Source organism: Trichoderma aggressivum (assembly GCF_033847375.1).
Source record: "Trichoderma aggressivum f. europaeum strain CBS 100526 chromosome Unknown scaffold_001, whole genome shotgun sequence".
In the NCBI taxonomy this organism is placed as follows: domain Eukaryota; kingdom Fungi; phylum Ascomycota; class Sordariomycetes; order Hypocreales; family Hypocreaceae; genus Trichoderma; species Trichoderma aggressivum.
This window is the reverse complement of record NW_026946367.1, coordinates 123,988-138,966: the sequence shown is the minus strand read 5'-3', so window position 1 is coordinate 138,966 and position 14,979 is coordinate 123,988. Positions and strand designations below refer to the sequence as shown.

At 52.5% G+C, this 14,979-nt stretch overlaps 6 protein-coding genes across 6 annotated transcripts; 4 read left to right on the top strand and 2 right to left on the bottom strand.

Annotated features, from left to right (window-relative positions):
* Positions 1 to 131: 131 nt before the first annotated feature.
* Positions 132 to 1,256, bottom strand: Triagg1_446 (uncharacterized protein; the record flags this gene model as incomplete). Its single annotated transcript, XM_062899464.1, has 1 exon — positions 132 to 1,256. One exon carries the CDS (start codon positions 1,254 to 1,256, stop codon positions 132 to 134), a length of 1,125 nt encoding a protein of 374 aa, XP_062760796.1.
* Positions 1,257 to 2,628: 1,372 nt separating this feature from the next.
* On the bottom strand, positions 2,629 to 2,981 carry Triagg1_434 (uncharacterized protein; the record flags this gene model as incomplete). Its single annotated transcript, XM_062899352.1, has 3 exons — positions 2,629 to 2,662; positions 2,717 to 2,847; positions 2,928 to 2,981. The coding sequence occupies 3 exons, from the start codon at positions 2,979 to 2,981 to the stop codon at positions 2,629 to 2,631; spliced, it is 219 nt and encodes a 72-aa protein (XP_062760784.1).
* A 427-nt stretch (positions 2,982 to 3,408) lies between these two features.
* Triagg1_423 (uncharacterized protein) lies at positions 3,409 to 4,314 on the top strand (the record flags this gene model as incomplete). The annotated part of the gene is made up of 2 exons (XM_062899241.1): positions 3,409 to 3,590; positions 3,648 to 4,314. The coding sequence occupies 2 exons, from the start codon at positions 3,409 to 3,411 to the stop codon at positions 4,312 to 4,314; spliced, it is 849 nt and encodes a 282-aa protein (XP_062760773.1).
* Positions 4,315 to 5,026: 712 nt separating this feature from the next.
* Triagg1_412 (uncharacterized protein) lies at positions 5,027 to 5,953 on the top strand (the record flags this gene model as incomplete). The annotated part of the gene is made up of 1 exon (XM_062899130.1): positions 5,027 to 5,953. One exon carries the CDS (start codon positions 5,027 to 5,029, stop codon positions 5,951 to 5,953), a length of 927 nt encoding a protein of 308 aa, XP_062760762.1.
* Positions 5,954 to 6,338: 385 nt separating this feature from the next.
* On the top strand, positions 6,339 to 9,373 carry Triagg1_401 (uncharacterized protein; the record flags this gene model as incomplete). Its single annotated transcript, XM_062899019.1, has 2 exons — positions 6,339 to 8,629; positions 8,683 to 9,373. 2 exons carry the CDS (start codon positions 6,339 to 6,341, stop codon positions 9,371 to 9,373), a joined length of 2,982 nt encoding a protein of 993 aa, XP_062760751.1.
* A 2,105-nt stretch (positions 9,374 to 11,478) lies between these two features.
* Positions 11,479 to 14,493, top strand: Triagg1_390 (uncharacterized protein; the record flags this gene model as incomplete). The annotated part of the gene is made up of 4 exons (XM_062898908.1): positions 11,479 to 11,813; positions 11,873 to 12,281; positions 12,330 to 12,762; positions 12,818 to 14,493. The coding sequence occupies 4 exons, from the start codon at positions 11,479 to 11,481 to the stop codon at positions 14,491 to 14,493; spliced, it is 2,853 nt and encodes a 950-aa protein (XP_062760740.1).
* Positions 14,494 to 14,979: the final 486 nt, after the last annotated feature.

Genomic DNA, 14,979 nt, shown 5'->3' with positions numbered 1-14,979 from the left:
TGATAAAAACAAAGCGCATGAAAAGATGAGGCGAAGCAAAGTTTTTGATGGCTGATGAGATGCAACGCCGATTGATGAAGGAAGAGAAAAAGGGAAGAGAGAGAGATGAGTCTTGGTAAAGGTGATGGAGTTTATACCACGACATGCGTCGACATGTGCTCCACCGCCTCCTTGATCGAGCGCAGCATTCGCTGGTTGACGCAGAATGGACATCGCAGCGGTCTATCATGGGTAGCAATGGGCACTTCAGAGTGAATTGGCGTTAGAGTTAGATCAGGAGCCATGTCTTGACCCGGCGTGGTGTAGCGAGTGTCTGACGGGGCGCGAGCATTCGGCGTCGAGACCATGGCCTGCTGCTGCTGAAGCCCAGCGGCTCTCTCAGCACGCTCACGCTCTTCCCGCACAGCAGCGGCCTGCTCCTCGGCAGCTTGCTCTTCCTGCTGAAGCTGTCGGAGGGCGTTCTGCAGCACCACCTCGGGGTCGTCCTCGCCATAGAGCGGCTGCTGGTCGGGCTGAGGCTGGGCGAGGGTGGGCTCGACGGGGGTCAGAGACGGGAGCGGAGCGGCGTGCGCATTGGCCAGGCGGCGGATGATCTCGTCGCGGACCAGGGCGCAGGTGTTGAGGCTGGACTCGACGCCCACCACGCGCAATACCTGCTCACGGATGGCGGCGGGGCTCGTGTCGCTGGCAATGGCCATGAAGCGCGGCACGCAGTCGGCCAGGTAGTCAATGTCGTCGGCCGGGTTGATGCCGCCGTCGCCGTGGCGCCGCTGGCGACGGATCAGCAGGCCGTAGCGCTTCTTGAAGCGGTGAATCCATCCCGGCGAGAACTCGGGCGGGCTCTCCTCCTTGTAGCGCGGCAGCTGGCTGAAGATGCTCTTGGCCTTCTCGCCCAGCTCCTCGTTGGTGGGCTGGCGGCCGGCGGCCTGGACCTGCTGGTACCACAGCAGCACCAGCTTCTCGACGTCGGGCCAGTTGCCAAAGCGCAGGCGCGAGCCCGACAGCTGCGGGTTGTCGCCGTCGAGGCGCGAGTACTTGGGCGACAGCGAGTGCGAGACGGTGGACTGGCTGATCTGCTGGCCGTACTGGCTGAAGAACCACTCGATGCAGGCCTTGTGCGACGGGCGGATCGTCTGCGTGTTGGCCCAGCGGCGGAGGGCGCGGCGCTGGTCCAGCGTCAGCGAGTGCCGCTCCTTGGGCGCCGAGACGGACGGCGAGATGTCGCTGCCGTCCACCAGCGAGTCTGTCGCGGCCATTGTTCGTCCAAATTGCAATCGTTGTATCCGATGGATGCAGGATTCTTTTCGGTTTAGGAGATGGTGCATGCGCCATAAAAGCAAGGGCGGGGCGCGCAGCTTCAGGGCTTTTCTGCCGCCCAGATGCCGCTCACGTGACTCCTTGGACTGCACATTGGCTATACATGTACACGATGCCTGCAGGGCGGCTGGAATGCGAAATGCGTGATAGGCTGCCTTGCTGTCTTTTGCTGCCGCCCTGCATCTGGTCATGGCGAGTGGCTGCAGGGCCCGTTGACGGAGTTATGCGATTTGCGCGTCTTCCATTTGCATTGCAAGTAACGGTGCTTGGACGCTGTATATGTGAGTCGAGGTGCTGGTACCTATGCTTATATCCGGCTGCCCGTCGATCCAAGCAAGGCTCCTAGCATGAGGCCGGTCCGGACGCTAGGATGTAGATTAGAAGGGCCCGTTCCTGGAGTCGGTTATTGAATTTCTCTTTATCATCTTATGATGGATAGTTTGCATCAGGACATTTCGAGCTTATTGCCGTGACGCATCTAACGAAGCTTTGATGCAATCAATCTCGAGTGTCTGTCTATTTGCATGTTTGACAATGGGCCCATCGTATTGACTTTATATCCGGAATTTTAGGTTGATGCTCAACGTTTAAATAGCCTGTACGTGATACAGGGAAGTACACCTTTTCACTGGGCTACCGAATTCACCACTGCTTCATCTTGGGAGTGTTATTTGCTGCTTGTGCATGCGCAGCCTGATTGATGTTCTTGCTCTCGCATGTACGGCTTAGTGAAACTACCATGCATAATAAAGCTCATTACGATGTCGATGGCATACATGAAAGAGGTAGTATAATAATTCCAAAAGAGGGTCTTGCTAATCCATTGTAATTATCGTCTCGCAAATTGCATACCATTGTTGCATCGTCTTCGCACTCGATAGCACCATGGAGAGCCAAAGCACCAAACTGCAAACGCATTTCCCTAATGGCATATCCAGTCCTCGTACACCCGCCAGGCACTCAATATACTCAATTTAAGAGACACATACGCAAATTTCACCTCAAAGACATTGAAAGGCAAGACAATGGACATGGCAAAGGAAATGATTGCACCCGTTTCCGCCGGCTTAGCAGTCGTAGTATCGCGTCACCCTTCAACGTGATGCACTGTAGCTCAACATGGACTGTACAAAGGATCCATCTTCAAACCATCCAACGTAGACGCGATCAAACAAGTGCACTAGCCATGTCGGGGAGAGTAAATCGCATCGTTTTTCTATCTCGAGACACATTCGCTCTCTGGGCATCTATTATGTACAAGACAACAATACACCATCCCCTTCCATGCCGGTCGTTTTCGAGTTTCGCCATTTAGTGCTTCTTGTCCTGCTCCTCGAGGAATTTCCTGTCATCCCGTTAGCCGATTGCGCCTCCAAGCCGCAGCGGATATATAACGCACTTGATGAAGTCGGCCTCGTCAGAGCTGGAAGCGTTGATCGGGGGAGTGGCGACAGCAGACGCAGGCTTCTTGGGGCCGGAAGCAGCATAGTAGGCACCGCCGAAGAGGGTAGCCAACCAGCCCATGGCAAGCTGTGAGATTCATCTTCAAGTCAGAGAGCTGGACCCAGAGCTAGAGAAGTGCGACTTTTTCCTTCGCCGGCAAGACATACGTAGTGGCCGCCGATCTGTCGACCAGCAATAGTGTAGGTAGCGACACCAGCCATTTTGACCTCGGGATATGCGTCGAAGGGGTGGGCGGGAGGAACGGGCGGGAATCAATGGATTGCTGAAGAGTTGAGGATCGTTGAAACGACTTTGCCGCAAAAACGGAGACTTGCAATTGTGCCTGGAATTGAAGGCCCCGGCCATCCGGCTATTCCCCGGCCGAGCTTGTTGCGCAGTGGATGCCCAACCCACAAGTACCGCTTTCGCTCGTCGACGTCACTGTACCGGCTTAGCCATGTTAGCTTTGCGGGAGTTCCTGGTAGCCGTGAGCTACGGATCTCACTGCTGCTAGATTTGGTACTGTCGTTGGCATTTCTCCATCCTTCATTCAATTCATAAGGTATCAACCAACGCGGGCATTCGGTTTCCCTAGACATTCTTTCGCCTTTCTCATTCTTGCATCTCTTCACTCACTAGAGCGCCATCATGGGTTGGTGGGGGAAATCATCCGATTCAAAGCCTGAACAACAGCAGCAGCAAGAGGCGCCGAAGGAACATGTCTTCGATCCCAAGCTTCCCAAGGCTGAGAAGTTGCCCAGAGGGCTGCAGAAGATTCTAGACAAGGCCGACAAGGATGAGAGTTTCTTTGACAGCGTAAAGGAGGGACGGTAATTGCTACCTACGCCCGGTTATAGGCGAGAAGAGGCTAATATCAATCATCTCAGGGCTCCGGACACCACAGAGAGCAACTTGCGATATGCTGCGTATGCGACCCGACTTCGAACCATTCTCTTGTCCGCCCATCGCTACGTCGCCTATACTTCAGATATCGGCGAATCGTTCCGCCCCGTTGCGCACCCAAACCTCGTTCGCACTGCCTACGGAATCTCGTGGCTCTACATTCTTGGCGATGTCTCGCATGAGGGATACCGCGCCTACTGGCAGAACCAGCGGATCCTCAACCCCCAGCTTCTGCTCAACTCTCACCAACAAAGGCTCTCCGGTCTTCCTGAGAAGGGGACGGCCACCATTACGGCAGGCGTGGTCCCTCCATTGGAGGACTACCGAACCGTCATGGTGCAGAGAGCCATCTTCCAGAGCCTCGCCAGTATGGGGTTGCCTGCATTTACCATTCACAGCATGGTCAAGTATTCTGGAAAGGCAATGAAGAATGTCAAAAACGTCACGTTGAGAACATGGGGCCCCATTGGACTGGGACTGTCCGTGGTTCCATTCCTGCCAAGCCTCTTTGACAAGCCGGTCGAGGACGCCGTGGAGTGGGCGTTCCACAAGGGCTTTGAGCAGTTTGGAGGCAAGGCGTATGTTGGGGATTTACCGGCTACCGGCCGAGAGAAGCTCATCAACAAGGACCCCAAGATTAAGGAGGAATAGCCGGGATGTGCTGGCTGTGAATATGGACGGGATAAGGCGTTTGCGGCGTATCAAGGTGCTCTCCACTCATGGATCTTTGGAGCACGTTAGATGATTTTTTGTAAATTACAATACTACAATACAGTACAATTCACCATGGCTTTTCTTCTCTCTCTCTTATATATTTACTGACTAATTTCCTCGTTGGTAAATCAAGGTCCATCTCCTTGTTGACTTTATTCAGTGACCATCTTACACATACATGTAAGCTCAAGCTCAAGTCATGGCACACATTGGTGGGGCCTCGGATAAGACCCCGCGATGCGAACTCGACCCTGCAGCAGCCTTATTTGCGCTTCATCTCATCTCACCTCATCTCGTGCTCCTCTTGTCCCCTGTCGCTTGGCGAATCATTTCAATTGTCAAATTCCCTTCCGTATTGCATATCCGGGCTCATCATCAGACTTACAGTACAAACAGCGTCGCTAATCCCGGAGCACAGCGAGCACAGTGCACGGGCTTCAGCACGCGGCAGCTAATTTAGCAGACGGTTATAGGGGCTTCCAGACGCTTCCTTGCCACGTTTGGTCAGCCGACTGGAGACGCCGTCAGCCGCGCCGGACTGCTCGCCTCGCAAGGTGACGACAATTTGCTCTGCCTGACAGCACATGAGCTGGATTAGCAAGACCGCGGCGACATATTTATTTTGTTTATATCATTCACGTCCTCCGAGATGGCGTCGGGTTCGGATTCCGACGCTCCAGAGACGAGCTACATCATGAAGGACAAGGAAGACGCCAGCCTGGTCGGCAAACACTGCCAGTACGAATACTGCAATCAGCTTGATTTCCTCCCCTTTTTCTGCCAGTCCTGCACCAAGACCTTTTGCCTGGATCACCGCTCAGAGTCCGCTCACAAGTGCACAAACCCGGGAGCCTGGGCGGAACGCAAACGACAGGCCCAGCTGGCAAAGCCCTCCATCGGCCAAGGGAGGACGCTGCGGGATAAGATCTCAGAGAAGCCTTGCGCGTCGCCAACTTGCGAGACAACCATCGGCACTTCGCTCACGCCGGGAGTTCACTGCGAAACATGTAATCGGGATTACTGTCTAAAGCACCGCTTCAAGGATGACCACAACTGCAAGAACTTGACGCCAATCGGGGCGCGGCCTCTCCAGATTGACGTTGCCCAAAGGACGAAATCCGCGCTGGACCGGCTTCGAGCATGGGGAACGGCCAAGAAGGAGCAAGCTGGCAGAGCGCTGCCAAAGCCCAAGCCCAGCTCGGCTGCAGCGCGGATGGTGGCCGTCAACAGCCTGAAGAAAACCGCAAAGGGCGACGACAAGTTGGCTCCGGAGAAGCGCATCTACGTGTACGTTGAGGCCGAGGCCGAGACGGCAAAGGCCAAGTTCCCCAAGGGAGAGTTTTATTATTCCAAGGACTGGGTAGTCGGTCGTGTGCTGGACGCGGCGGCGAAGAGCCTACAGGTGCAAAACGTCAACAACCAGAGCTCAGATGAGAGAGACAAGCTGCGAGTGTTCCATGTCGAAGGAGGCAGGGTTCTTGATTACGGCGAGAAGGTTGGGGCGTCGATACAGAGCGGGAATACTTTGGTGTTGCTGAGGGGCGTTGGTGCGCCTGCGGACTTGATTGAGGTATAATGAAAGACACTGGATTGAGAAGACATACACAAGAGGTAATACGGGCGTTTTGAGTAGGATTTTGCCTCGAGCTGGTCGAGGCATTGGGGATATAAGAAGTCGGCGAGCTTAGCGGCATATCATAGAGTATCTTGCATTGTTGATTTTGGCATCATATTGCATTGTAAATTAATATCATTTCTGAGCAATTACAGAATTTTACTCAAGACAATCTCATCAAGGCCAATTCATTCCATGTACCATTTTATAGTGAAATATCATTAGAGGGACCTGGTTCTTGATAAATAGTTGCCGTTACAAATCAATGCCGAGCTCTAGGGTGGCTGCAAACGCTCATGAGAATAGCTTAAGCAGTGCACGTGATCCCGCGTACATTTTCGCGTCAATGACGACATGTCACTTCTCACCAAAACTCGACTTCGCATCGTCGATTCGCGTGTGGGAAGAGATGCCTCCATATGTGCCACGCAAAAGATTGAGAGCCTCTGGGCCTGAAGATACGGGCTCGGCTGGTAAGGGCGCCGGTGAGGCAAGTCCCAGAGCAGGTGCTCGAAAGAGAACGCTGTACGACGATCTCGACTCATCACACACGCCTGGAGGCTCAGATTCACTCCTGCAAGGTCTTGACGGAGCCAGTGATAGCGATAGTCCGCTCTCTTCGTTGTCTGACAGCGATTTTGAAGATGTTCCTCTCGCCAAGCGGCAGAAAACGGAGGATGTTGGTGAGGATGACGACGATGACGACGATATCGAGTTTGAGGATGTGGAAGCCCCCCCGCAGTTCACATTTGAACCGGATGCTCCAGCACCGTCCGGCGATCTTGAGCTGACGCTGAATCGGGACACTCGAATATCTCTGACGAATCAGTTTGGCGACAAAAAGGGCCCCTCAAAGCGAGAGCGGATAGTCCGGAATGCGACGCACTGTGTTCACATCATGTGCCTTCTGTGGCACAATGCCGTTCGGAATTCGTGGATATGTGATGCTGAAGTTCAGGCAATCATGGTTTCTCACATCCCCCCCAGGCTCTGGGATGAGGTAGATCGCTGGAGACGAAACAGTGGTCTGGTAGACCGCCAACCGCAACCCAAAGCGACAGCGACAAAAAAGAGAGGCGCGAAGCAAGAGTCTCGGGATTGGGGTGGAACGGCCAAGCGGCTGGAAGAGGGAGCCATTGATATGAGCCATGGCGATCCTCTGTTTCGATTTATGAAATCACTAGTCGCCTGGTGGAAACAACGATTTCGGGTCTCGGCTCCTGGTCTCCGGAAATGGGGCTACATGTCGTTGGAGCGCCTGGATAGACTCACAAAAGCGTACAAGGGCAATGAATCAGATTACGCAGCATTTGGCGAGCGTTTAGAAGGTATAGAGGATTTCCGGCAGTGCGCCACCGACTGCAGAGGGAGTAGAGATGTTGGAGCTCAGCTGTTTACTGCGCTCCTTCGAGGCTTGGGCATCGATGCTCGGATGGTCGCTAGCTTGCAACCACTGGGATTTGGATGGAACAAACTGGAGGACGCAGATGCTGAAGATGAAGAAGATAAACAAGGGACGCCATCGAAGGCCACTAATAAGAAGAATACCACTGGGAAGAAGTTAGAGAAAAAGACAGCCAAAAAGAAAGGGAAAGAGAAGGCAAGAGTCAACAATACTCCTGCTCGGTCACGTTCTTCTCGATCTACTACACAATCGGCTGCTCACACCACTGAAGATTCTGAAGACGATTTGGAACTCGAATATAAGGATACAGATGACGAATCCATCGACATGAATCTTGCCACCGCAATCAAGCCACTGGATAAAAAATTCGATAAGGACTTGGAGTTTCCACATTATTGGACCGAGATTCTGTCACCAGCCACCAAAAAATATCTTTCAGTCGACCCCATTGTGAAGGGGACAATCGCCGTCAATCGGGATCTCGTCGAAACATTCGAGCCTCGCGGTGCCAAAGCCGACAGAGCCAGACAAGTCATAGCCTATGTTGTAGGCTATTGTAGAGACGGAACCGCCAAAGATGTCACGGTGAGATACCTGAAGCGACAAGTTCTTCCAGGGCGAACCAAGGGCTCGAGAATGCCGCTTGTGAAGATCCCGGTCTACGACCGTCATGGCAAGGTTAAGCGCTACGAAATGCTTGATTGGTTCAAGTCCGCCATGTCTGGCTACAGGCGAGGAGGCAAGAACCATCCTTTGACAGAAGTTGACCAACAAGAAGACGTCACGGACCTCAAGCCAGCAAAGGCTGAGAAGAAAGAGGTCAAAGAAGGCGAGGAGACACTGCAATACTACAAGCAATCCAAGGAATTTGCCTTGGAGAGGCACCTAAAACGCGAGGAAGCGCTGAGGCCTGGCGCCGAACCAGTCAAGATTTTCAAGAACAAAGCAAAGGGTGGCAAAGCAGACGAAGAGGACGTATACCTCCGATCCGATGTCGTCCTCGTCAAAAGCGCGGAAACCTGGCACAAGCAAGGACGAGCTCCAATCGCTGGCGAAGAGCCCCTGAAGAGAGTTCCATACCGGGCGGCCACTCTCAACCGGAAGAGGGAGATTCTGGAAGCAGAGGCCATGACCGGACAAAAGGTGCTTCAAGGATTATTTAGCTTTGACCAGACTGATTGGATCATACCGCCGCCCATCAAGGACGGCATCATTCCAAAGAACGAATACGGGTACGTCAAGTCATGTGTAGAATCACGCAGCGAGGACTAACACGTTGGTATAGGAACATTGATCTATTTGCGCAACACATGTGCCCGAAAGGCGCAGTACACGTACCCTTTAGAGGCGTCGTTAAAGTCTGCAAGAGACTAGGAATCGACTATGCAGAGGCCGTGGTGGATTTTGAGTTCGGCCACCGGATGGCCGTCCCCGTTATTCAGGGCGTCGTTATCGCTAAAGAGCATCACGATAGAGTGATGGTAGAGCTAGAGAAAGACGAAACGGAGCGTGTGAGAAAAGAAGATGAGAAGCGGCGCAAGGCAGCGCTAGGTATGTGGCGCAAGTTTCTCATGGGCATGCGCATCGTGGAGAGGATCCGGCAAGAATACGGCGAGATCGACGAGAGTGTCTCAGTCTTTGGTCACTCCCGTGGAGAGGTTCGGGCCAGCGAGGCGCCCAAGGTTCACGATGAAGAAATGGCTGGAGGGTTTCTGCCTGAAGGTTACGAAGAAGATGGTGAAGACCACCGGGCGAATGAGACATCAAACTTTTTCCCTGCCCTCGAGGAAGATGATCAGGGCGGTAATGGAGACCTTATTATGGAAGATGGACGCGATGAGAGCGAGGCGGTAGCGGATGCTCCTGACGCGGAAACTCAAGCAGACGCTGTGGCACCAAGAGCCCGCAAGCCACGGGCAACACGCCGAAGGCGGCAAGCCATTGATAGCGAAGACGAGGAGGAAGACGGTGACTAGGAGGATGGGAAAGCGTAACGAGGCATAGGATGGATAAGGTATTTTTGCATGGGAGGATGATGATTGAGTGTTTGTCTGGCCATGTACTTCCACATTTGGAAATATCTGGAAAATATGGCGGTCTACTGTCGGAGATAATCCTCCGCTTATATCGGACAATGCATTGGCGGCGTGGCACGCCTTGAACGCTGAAACTTAGATTACCCAGATAGGAAGAAGGCTATTACGGCCTGGAAAAAGGCAGAGTATCAGAGCTTGTCATTGTACATGGACGCCTGATGGAGGTTATTTGAGGGGTTTGGGGCATATTTCTTTTTTCTCGCCAAGCACAGGTAGGGTGCCGTCCACGCTATATGAAGTCCAAACAAGGCTACTTGTGTGCTGCATGGCGCCAGGTACCACTTACATGTACCTTGGCATTGCAGCTATCGGTACTCTGGCTGCTGACGCTTACAGAGTACAGGTACTAATACGCAGAAGGCCGAACGTTGATGCTGTTATTGAGAGTTTGCCGGCAGCCATGAAGCAAATCCCGATTCTGGCAATTTTGCCGATTGCGTCGTGCCGGTCGATCAGCAGCTATAATCCGGAGTACCTTGTGTACGAGTACACGGAACTGACCTGATCGGACAAGGGAGCCTGCCAGCTGAAAATGATCCAAGACAGGGAGTGCTGCAGCGTCGGTACATCCCTGGACGTCATCCAGATTGCTCTCCAATGTGGTGTAACCTCAGCTGAGCATACCTACCTTGAGGTAGGATGGCAGTAGCCAGCAGCCGCATGCCAAGGTACTCGTTACCCCAGCCGCGGCTACAACACGCCACCGTCTCGAGTATTTGTTACACTTGGACTTTAACGCCGGGCTATCGAAGGGAACAATCTCCCGACACATAAATTGAATCAGGTGCCTCGCTCCCAACCTCGACTCTTTACTCTGCCACTCTTTTTTACTCTTTCCCTTGGCCGTCACTGCGGGATCGCTTCGCCTTTCCCTCCCCCGTATCGACACCCGGCGAGCGACCACCACCATCGTTACGGCCTGGATTATTTTTATTCCTCTTATTCTCTTCTACGTTCGTGCCCAAGATACGGCACTGGTGGACTCGCCACAGCTAGGATTGGAGTGGAGCGACTCCAAGTGCCGGTGCTACTGTGCTTTTCTTAGTAGGTGCGAAGAGAGCAGCCGGAATAGCAACCGACGCCAGTGATTCTATATTCCGTGGATGATCGTCGGGAGCTCCGGTTCCAGCATTGATCTTCACATTCCTTGAGCGCTGGTCTCGCGGGCGCCATCGATATAATTGTACTGTACAGCGATGCGTTTGTCGTTGGGCAGCCATCCTTTGTACACCTGACGAGGAAGGCCTTTGTCTTACTCAACCAGCGCTGCCAGCCTACATATTCATCTCCACAACAGACATACCCAGCACGTACATCCTGCTTGGTGTCCTGACAGCACTCTTTGACATTTGATTTCTTTGTATAAGCTACAAATACTCTGGGCGTCGCACTTGACTATTGTTCCTCGCCCAACACCTTCTTTCTACCGGTTGGCCTATTTCACCTTGTGCTTCTAATGACATCTTTTTAATCCTTGGTGAGTTGTTGCCTCTCTTCATCGTTCTTCACTGCTCGGCCCCATGGGAAAGTTATCATCATCATCATCTTCTTCTCCTACTTTTTCTTATTCTATTTACTATTTCTTCTCTCTCCTGGTGACTGGCGCTTCTGTGGAAATGTATACACTGCCTCCAATCTTTCCGAGGGGTGTCCGGCCTATCAACTCAAATTCACTTCCTTGATATTACATCTTGGACATCGAAACATGGCCACATGACACTGATAAACATCAATAAACCCGTCATATACTTCCTTTCAGCCTCCCTACGCTCTATTTGCGAATAGCCGATGGGGACCTACAGTGTGGTGCTCCTCCCACTTTGAGATATCAAGTAAACAAAACGTGTCCACTGGCCATATTATCATTGCCCTCTAACTACAACTGGCCTGTCGAGATGGGGAAAAGTGTCTAACAAACAGCCCTTATAGACGAAACTGCTTCCCTTCTCTAGCATAACAGTCTCCGAGCTGCTGCCTAGAATTCAATGGATGAGTTTCCTTCTGGCAGCATGGATTCCAAGCCCCCCGATCGGGAAGCCAAGAATGTCTGCCTGCAGAGGCTCATGACGATTTTCCAAGACATTTGCCTCGAGTACTTGGAAAAGGTGGCAGAAAAATGGTATTATTGTGCTAATGACATAGCTGCGGAAATTGTTGAGCAAGAGCTCTTGGGTATCAAATACCCAAGACGAAAGAAAAAGAAAGATGTTGAGCGGAAACCTGGCGAACCGAGGGACATGATGCAAGATATGAGGGACATCAGGCGCAAATATGACGACGACACGAGGGAAGCACCAACAGAAGAGGACATGAGCAAAATGTGAGCTATACTCGACACGTTGTACATGCCGTCGGGCAGACTTCTAACTGGCTCCTTAGGTGTCAATTGCTACGAGAAGAATTTCCCCATCATCCGCTCAACGTCATTTCCGAGACCATGACAGAGAACAGAAACAATTTGTTCCTGACCTATCTAGCCCTCCAGAGCACGGCAACACCTGGAGAACAGGAGGTCATTGATCGTGTGCGAGAAATAATTGGCATGCCACCGCACGCCGCATACAACAATATACCCGATGATGCAGATGATTCAATACAAGCAGAATTGCATGCGTCTCGACGCTACTATGTTCTTCAGGAATATCTGAAAGTGGGCCAAAGATTCAAAGAAGCCGAGAGAAAGAATTTCGAGTATGCGAAGGAGCATGGGCTTTTGCGGGAATGCGAATGTTGCTTTGCAAACTTCCCATTGAATCGAATGGTCAGCTGCAGTGCCGAGCCCCATCATGTAAGTGCCTACACAGAGTGCCGAGACGCAATCAACTAACATCTCCAGCTCTTCTGTAAACAATGTCCTCGCAAGCAGGCAGAAGAAATGGTTGGACAGTCTCGATACCAGATAACGTGCTTGTCTCTGGGAGGAAGTTGCTCGGCGCCGTTTTCACTCACAGAGCGTGGAAAATTTCTCGACAAAGGCCTGGTCACTGCCCTCGAACGTATTGAGCAGGATGCCGTGCTACGAGCCGCAAACATCGAGGGACTTGTGCAGTGTCCATTTTGCTCGTTCGCTGCAATATGTGTCTCCGAGAAGGAGAATAGAGAGTTCCCTTGTCAGAATCCAGATTGCCTGGTCGTGAGCTGTAGACTTTGCAGAGGCGAATCACACGTGCCGCTGTCGTGCGAGGAAGCCCTCGAGAAGACAGGCTTCTCAGTGCGACATGAGATAGAAGAGGCCATGTCTGCGGCCTTGATTCGAAAATGCAACAAGTGTAAGGCGTTTTACTCGTCTTTCCGCCTTGGATAGCTAACCTTGTACTTGTATAGGTAACACGCCGTTTATCAAGATTCTCGGGTGCAACAAGGTGTCTTGCACACGCTGCGGCAATATTCAATGCGACGTATGCTCCAAGAATTGCGATTATACCCATTTCAAGGAAAACCAACCAAAAACACAAGTCGAAGCGAAGGGATGCCCCCTGTACGATAATACCGAGCATCGTTACGCCCGAGAAGTTGATACTGCCGAGAAGGAAACGCGCCAACGATTAGTGGACGAACATCCAGAGGTTGACGCTCAGTATCTGCAGATACGGAGAGCACCGGCTCCAGCACCGGCTCCGACTTCCAATAAGAGGCGCCGTGCGCCGATATTGAGAATGTTTGAACAAAACGCAATGCGAGTTAGACCACGCCAGTTGCCACCGAACGGGCTACAGAACATACCAGAGGACGCACCGCCAGCTGGTGCCCAAGGTGGTGTCCAAGAAGATGCCCAAGATGATGACGGGGGTTCCCAAGATGAATCCCAAGATGGCTCTCAAGATGGCTTTCAAGAAGACTCCCAAGAAGACTCCCAAGAAGACTCCCAAGAAGAATCACAAGATGGCGACGACTATGATTCAGGGGCAGATTCATCAGAAGCAGCGCAAGACGATTCAGAGTATGGATCGTCAGATGATGGGGATGAAAATCCCAACAAGCGTCAAAAAAGAGAAGCGAATGAAGATGCGGTTGCCAGGAACCCTGAGATTCCCCGAGCACCTCGACCGCATCTCGCCGTTCCCAATCCCCTCCCCAACGGAGTCGCGAACCCGATTCCAGCTCAACCCGCCAACGATTTGACACAGCAGCGGCCCCAATTCGTCTTTTCCTTTGATGCAAACAATCAGACTGTGATTCCGCCGTGGCTCCGGGGGCAACAGCAACAGGTTATTGCTCAGCAGCAAATCAACGCTCAATACCAGCAACAGCAGCAGCAGCAGCAGCAGCAGCAAGCCCAACAGCAGCAGGCCAATACTCAACAGCAACAGCAACAGCAACAGCAACAGCAACAGCAACAGCAACAGCAACAAGCCACTGCTCAGCAATTGCTGGCCCTGCAGCAAGAGCAAGTCATGCCGGGGCAGTGGATAGAGCAGATTGAACAGGCGAATCTCCAGCAGATGCGCGCACATCACCACGCACAGCTGCAGGCACAACAACTCCAGCTCATGCAAGCACAAGGGCAGGCACAGCAGAGGTACGCGGGAACAGCGCAGCTGCAGCACCACACCTTGATGCAAGCACGGCGACAGGAACAACTGCAACTACTGGTGAGGGCTCAGGCTCGGTTTCATCAGCAAGAGCAACAGAGGGCATTGCAAACGGCACAGCGGATGGCACGGCAAGAGGCACAGCAGCGTCAACAGCGGCGGGCACAAGAGCAGCCTCAGACGCTGGAGCAGATACAGATGGCAGCATTTCGACAGACGATCCGGCAGCAGGTACGGTCATCGCCGTGGGATGCACTGGAGCAAGTGTTGCTTAATTCACACCACGAAACGCTCAGACACCTTTCGCAGCTGGATGCACGGCAGCACGCACTTGCGCAGCATCAAGCACAGGGGCATTTCCCCAACTTGCAAACACAGCAGCAGGGCCCGGCTGAGCATGGGCTCGGTATGCCGCCCGCCATTGCCGAGGAGGGCGATTGGGGACAGCATCATAACCATGGGCAATAGAAACTCCAAGGGTGCGATTGGGGACTGCGGGATCCCGGGCAGGGCGGTTGGAATCGTGGTCAGCACCACAGATGATGAAATTCTAAGGAATAAATGTTATGTTGATAATAGCGTAGAATGTCAAATGAAAGTGGTGAGCGTTGGTTTGATAAAGGGCTGGTCGAATATCATTTTGACGGAATTCTGCTTGATATGAGATGGCAATACTGTAGGCCTTCTGATGAGGGTATCTCGGAACAGGTAAGGCTGCTAGTGACTCAATGGAATGCGCAATAAGCAAGACATCGCGAAAAGTCGTAGTGATGGTTGAGGATAAGAAGCTTCCTTTGATCACACTTGGCACAACAAAGTCTGAACGCGAGAATGCTTTACCTCGGGGTATGCTTGTTGATAGTTGAAGATGACTGAGTAGCTTGCCTCGAAAGTGCCATGCGGCTCAAATATAGAAGAATGCTTTGGCAAATTGATTGCATTTAGCCATTTCAC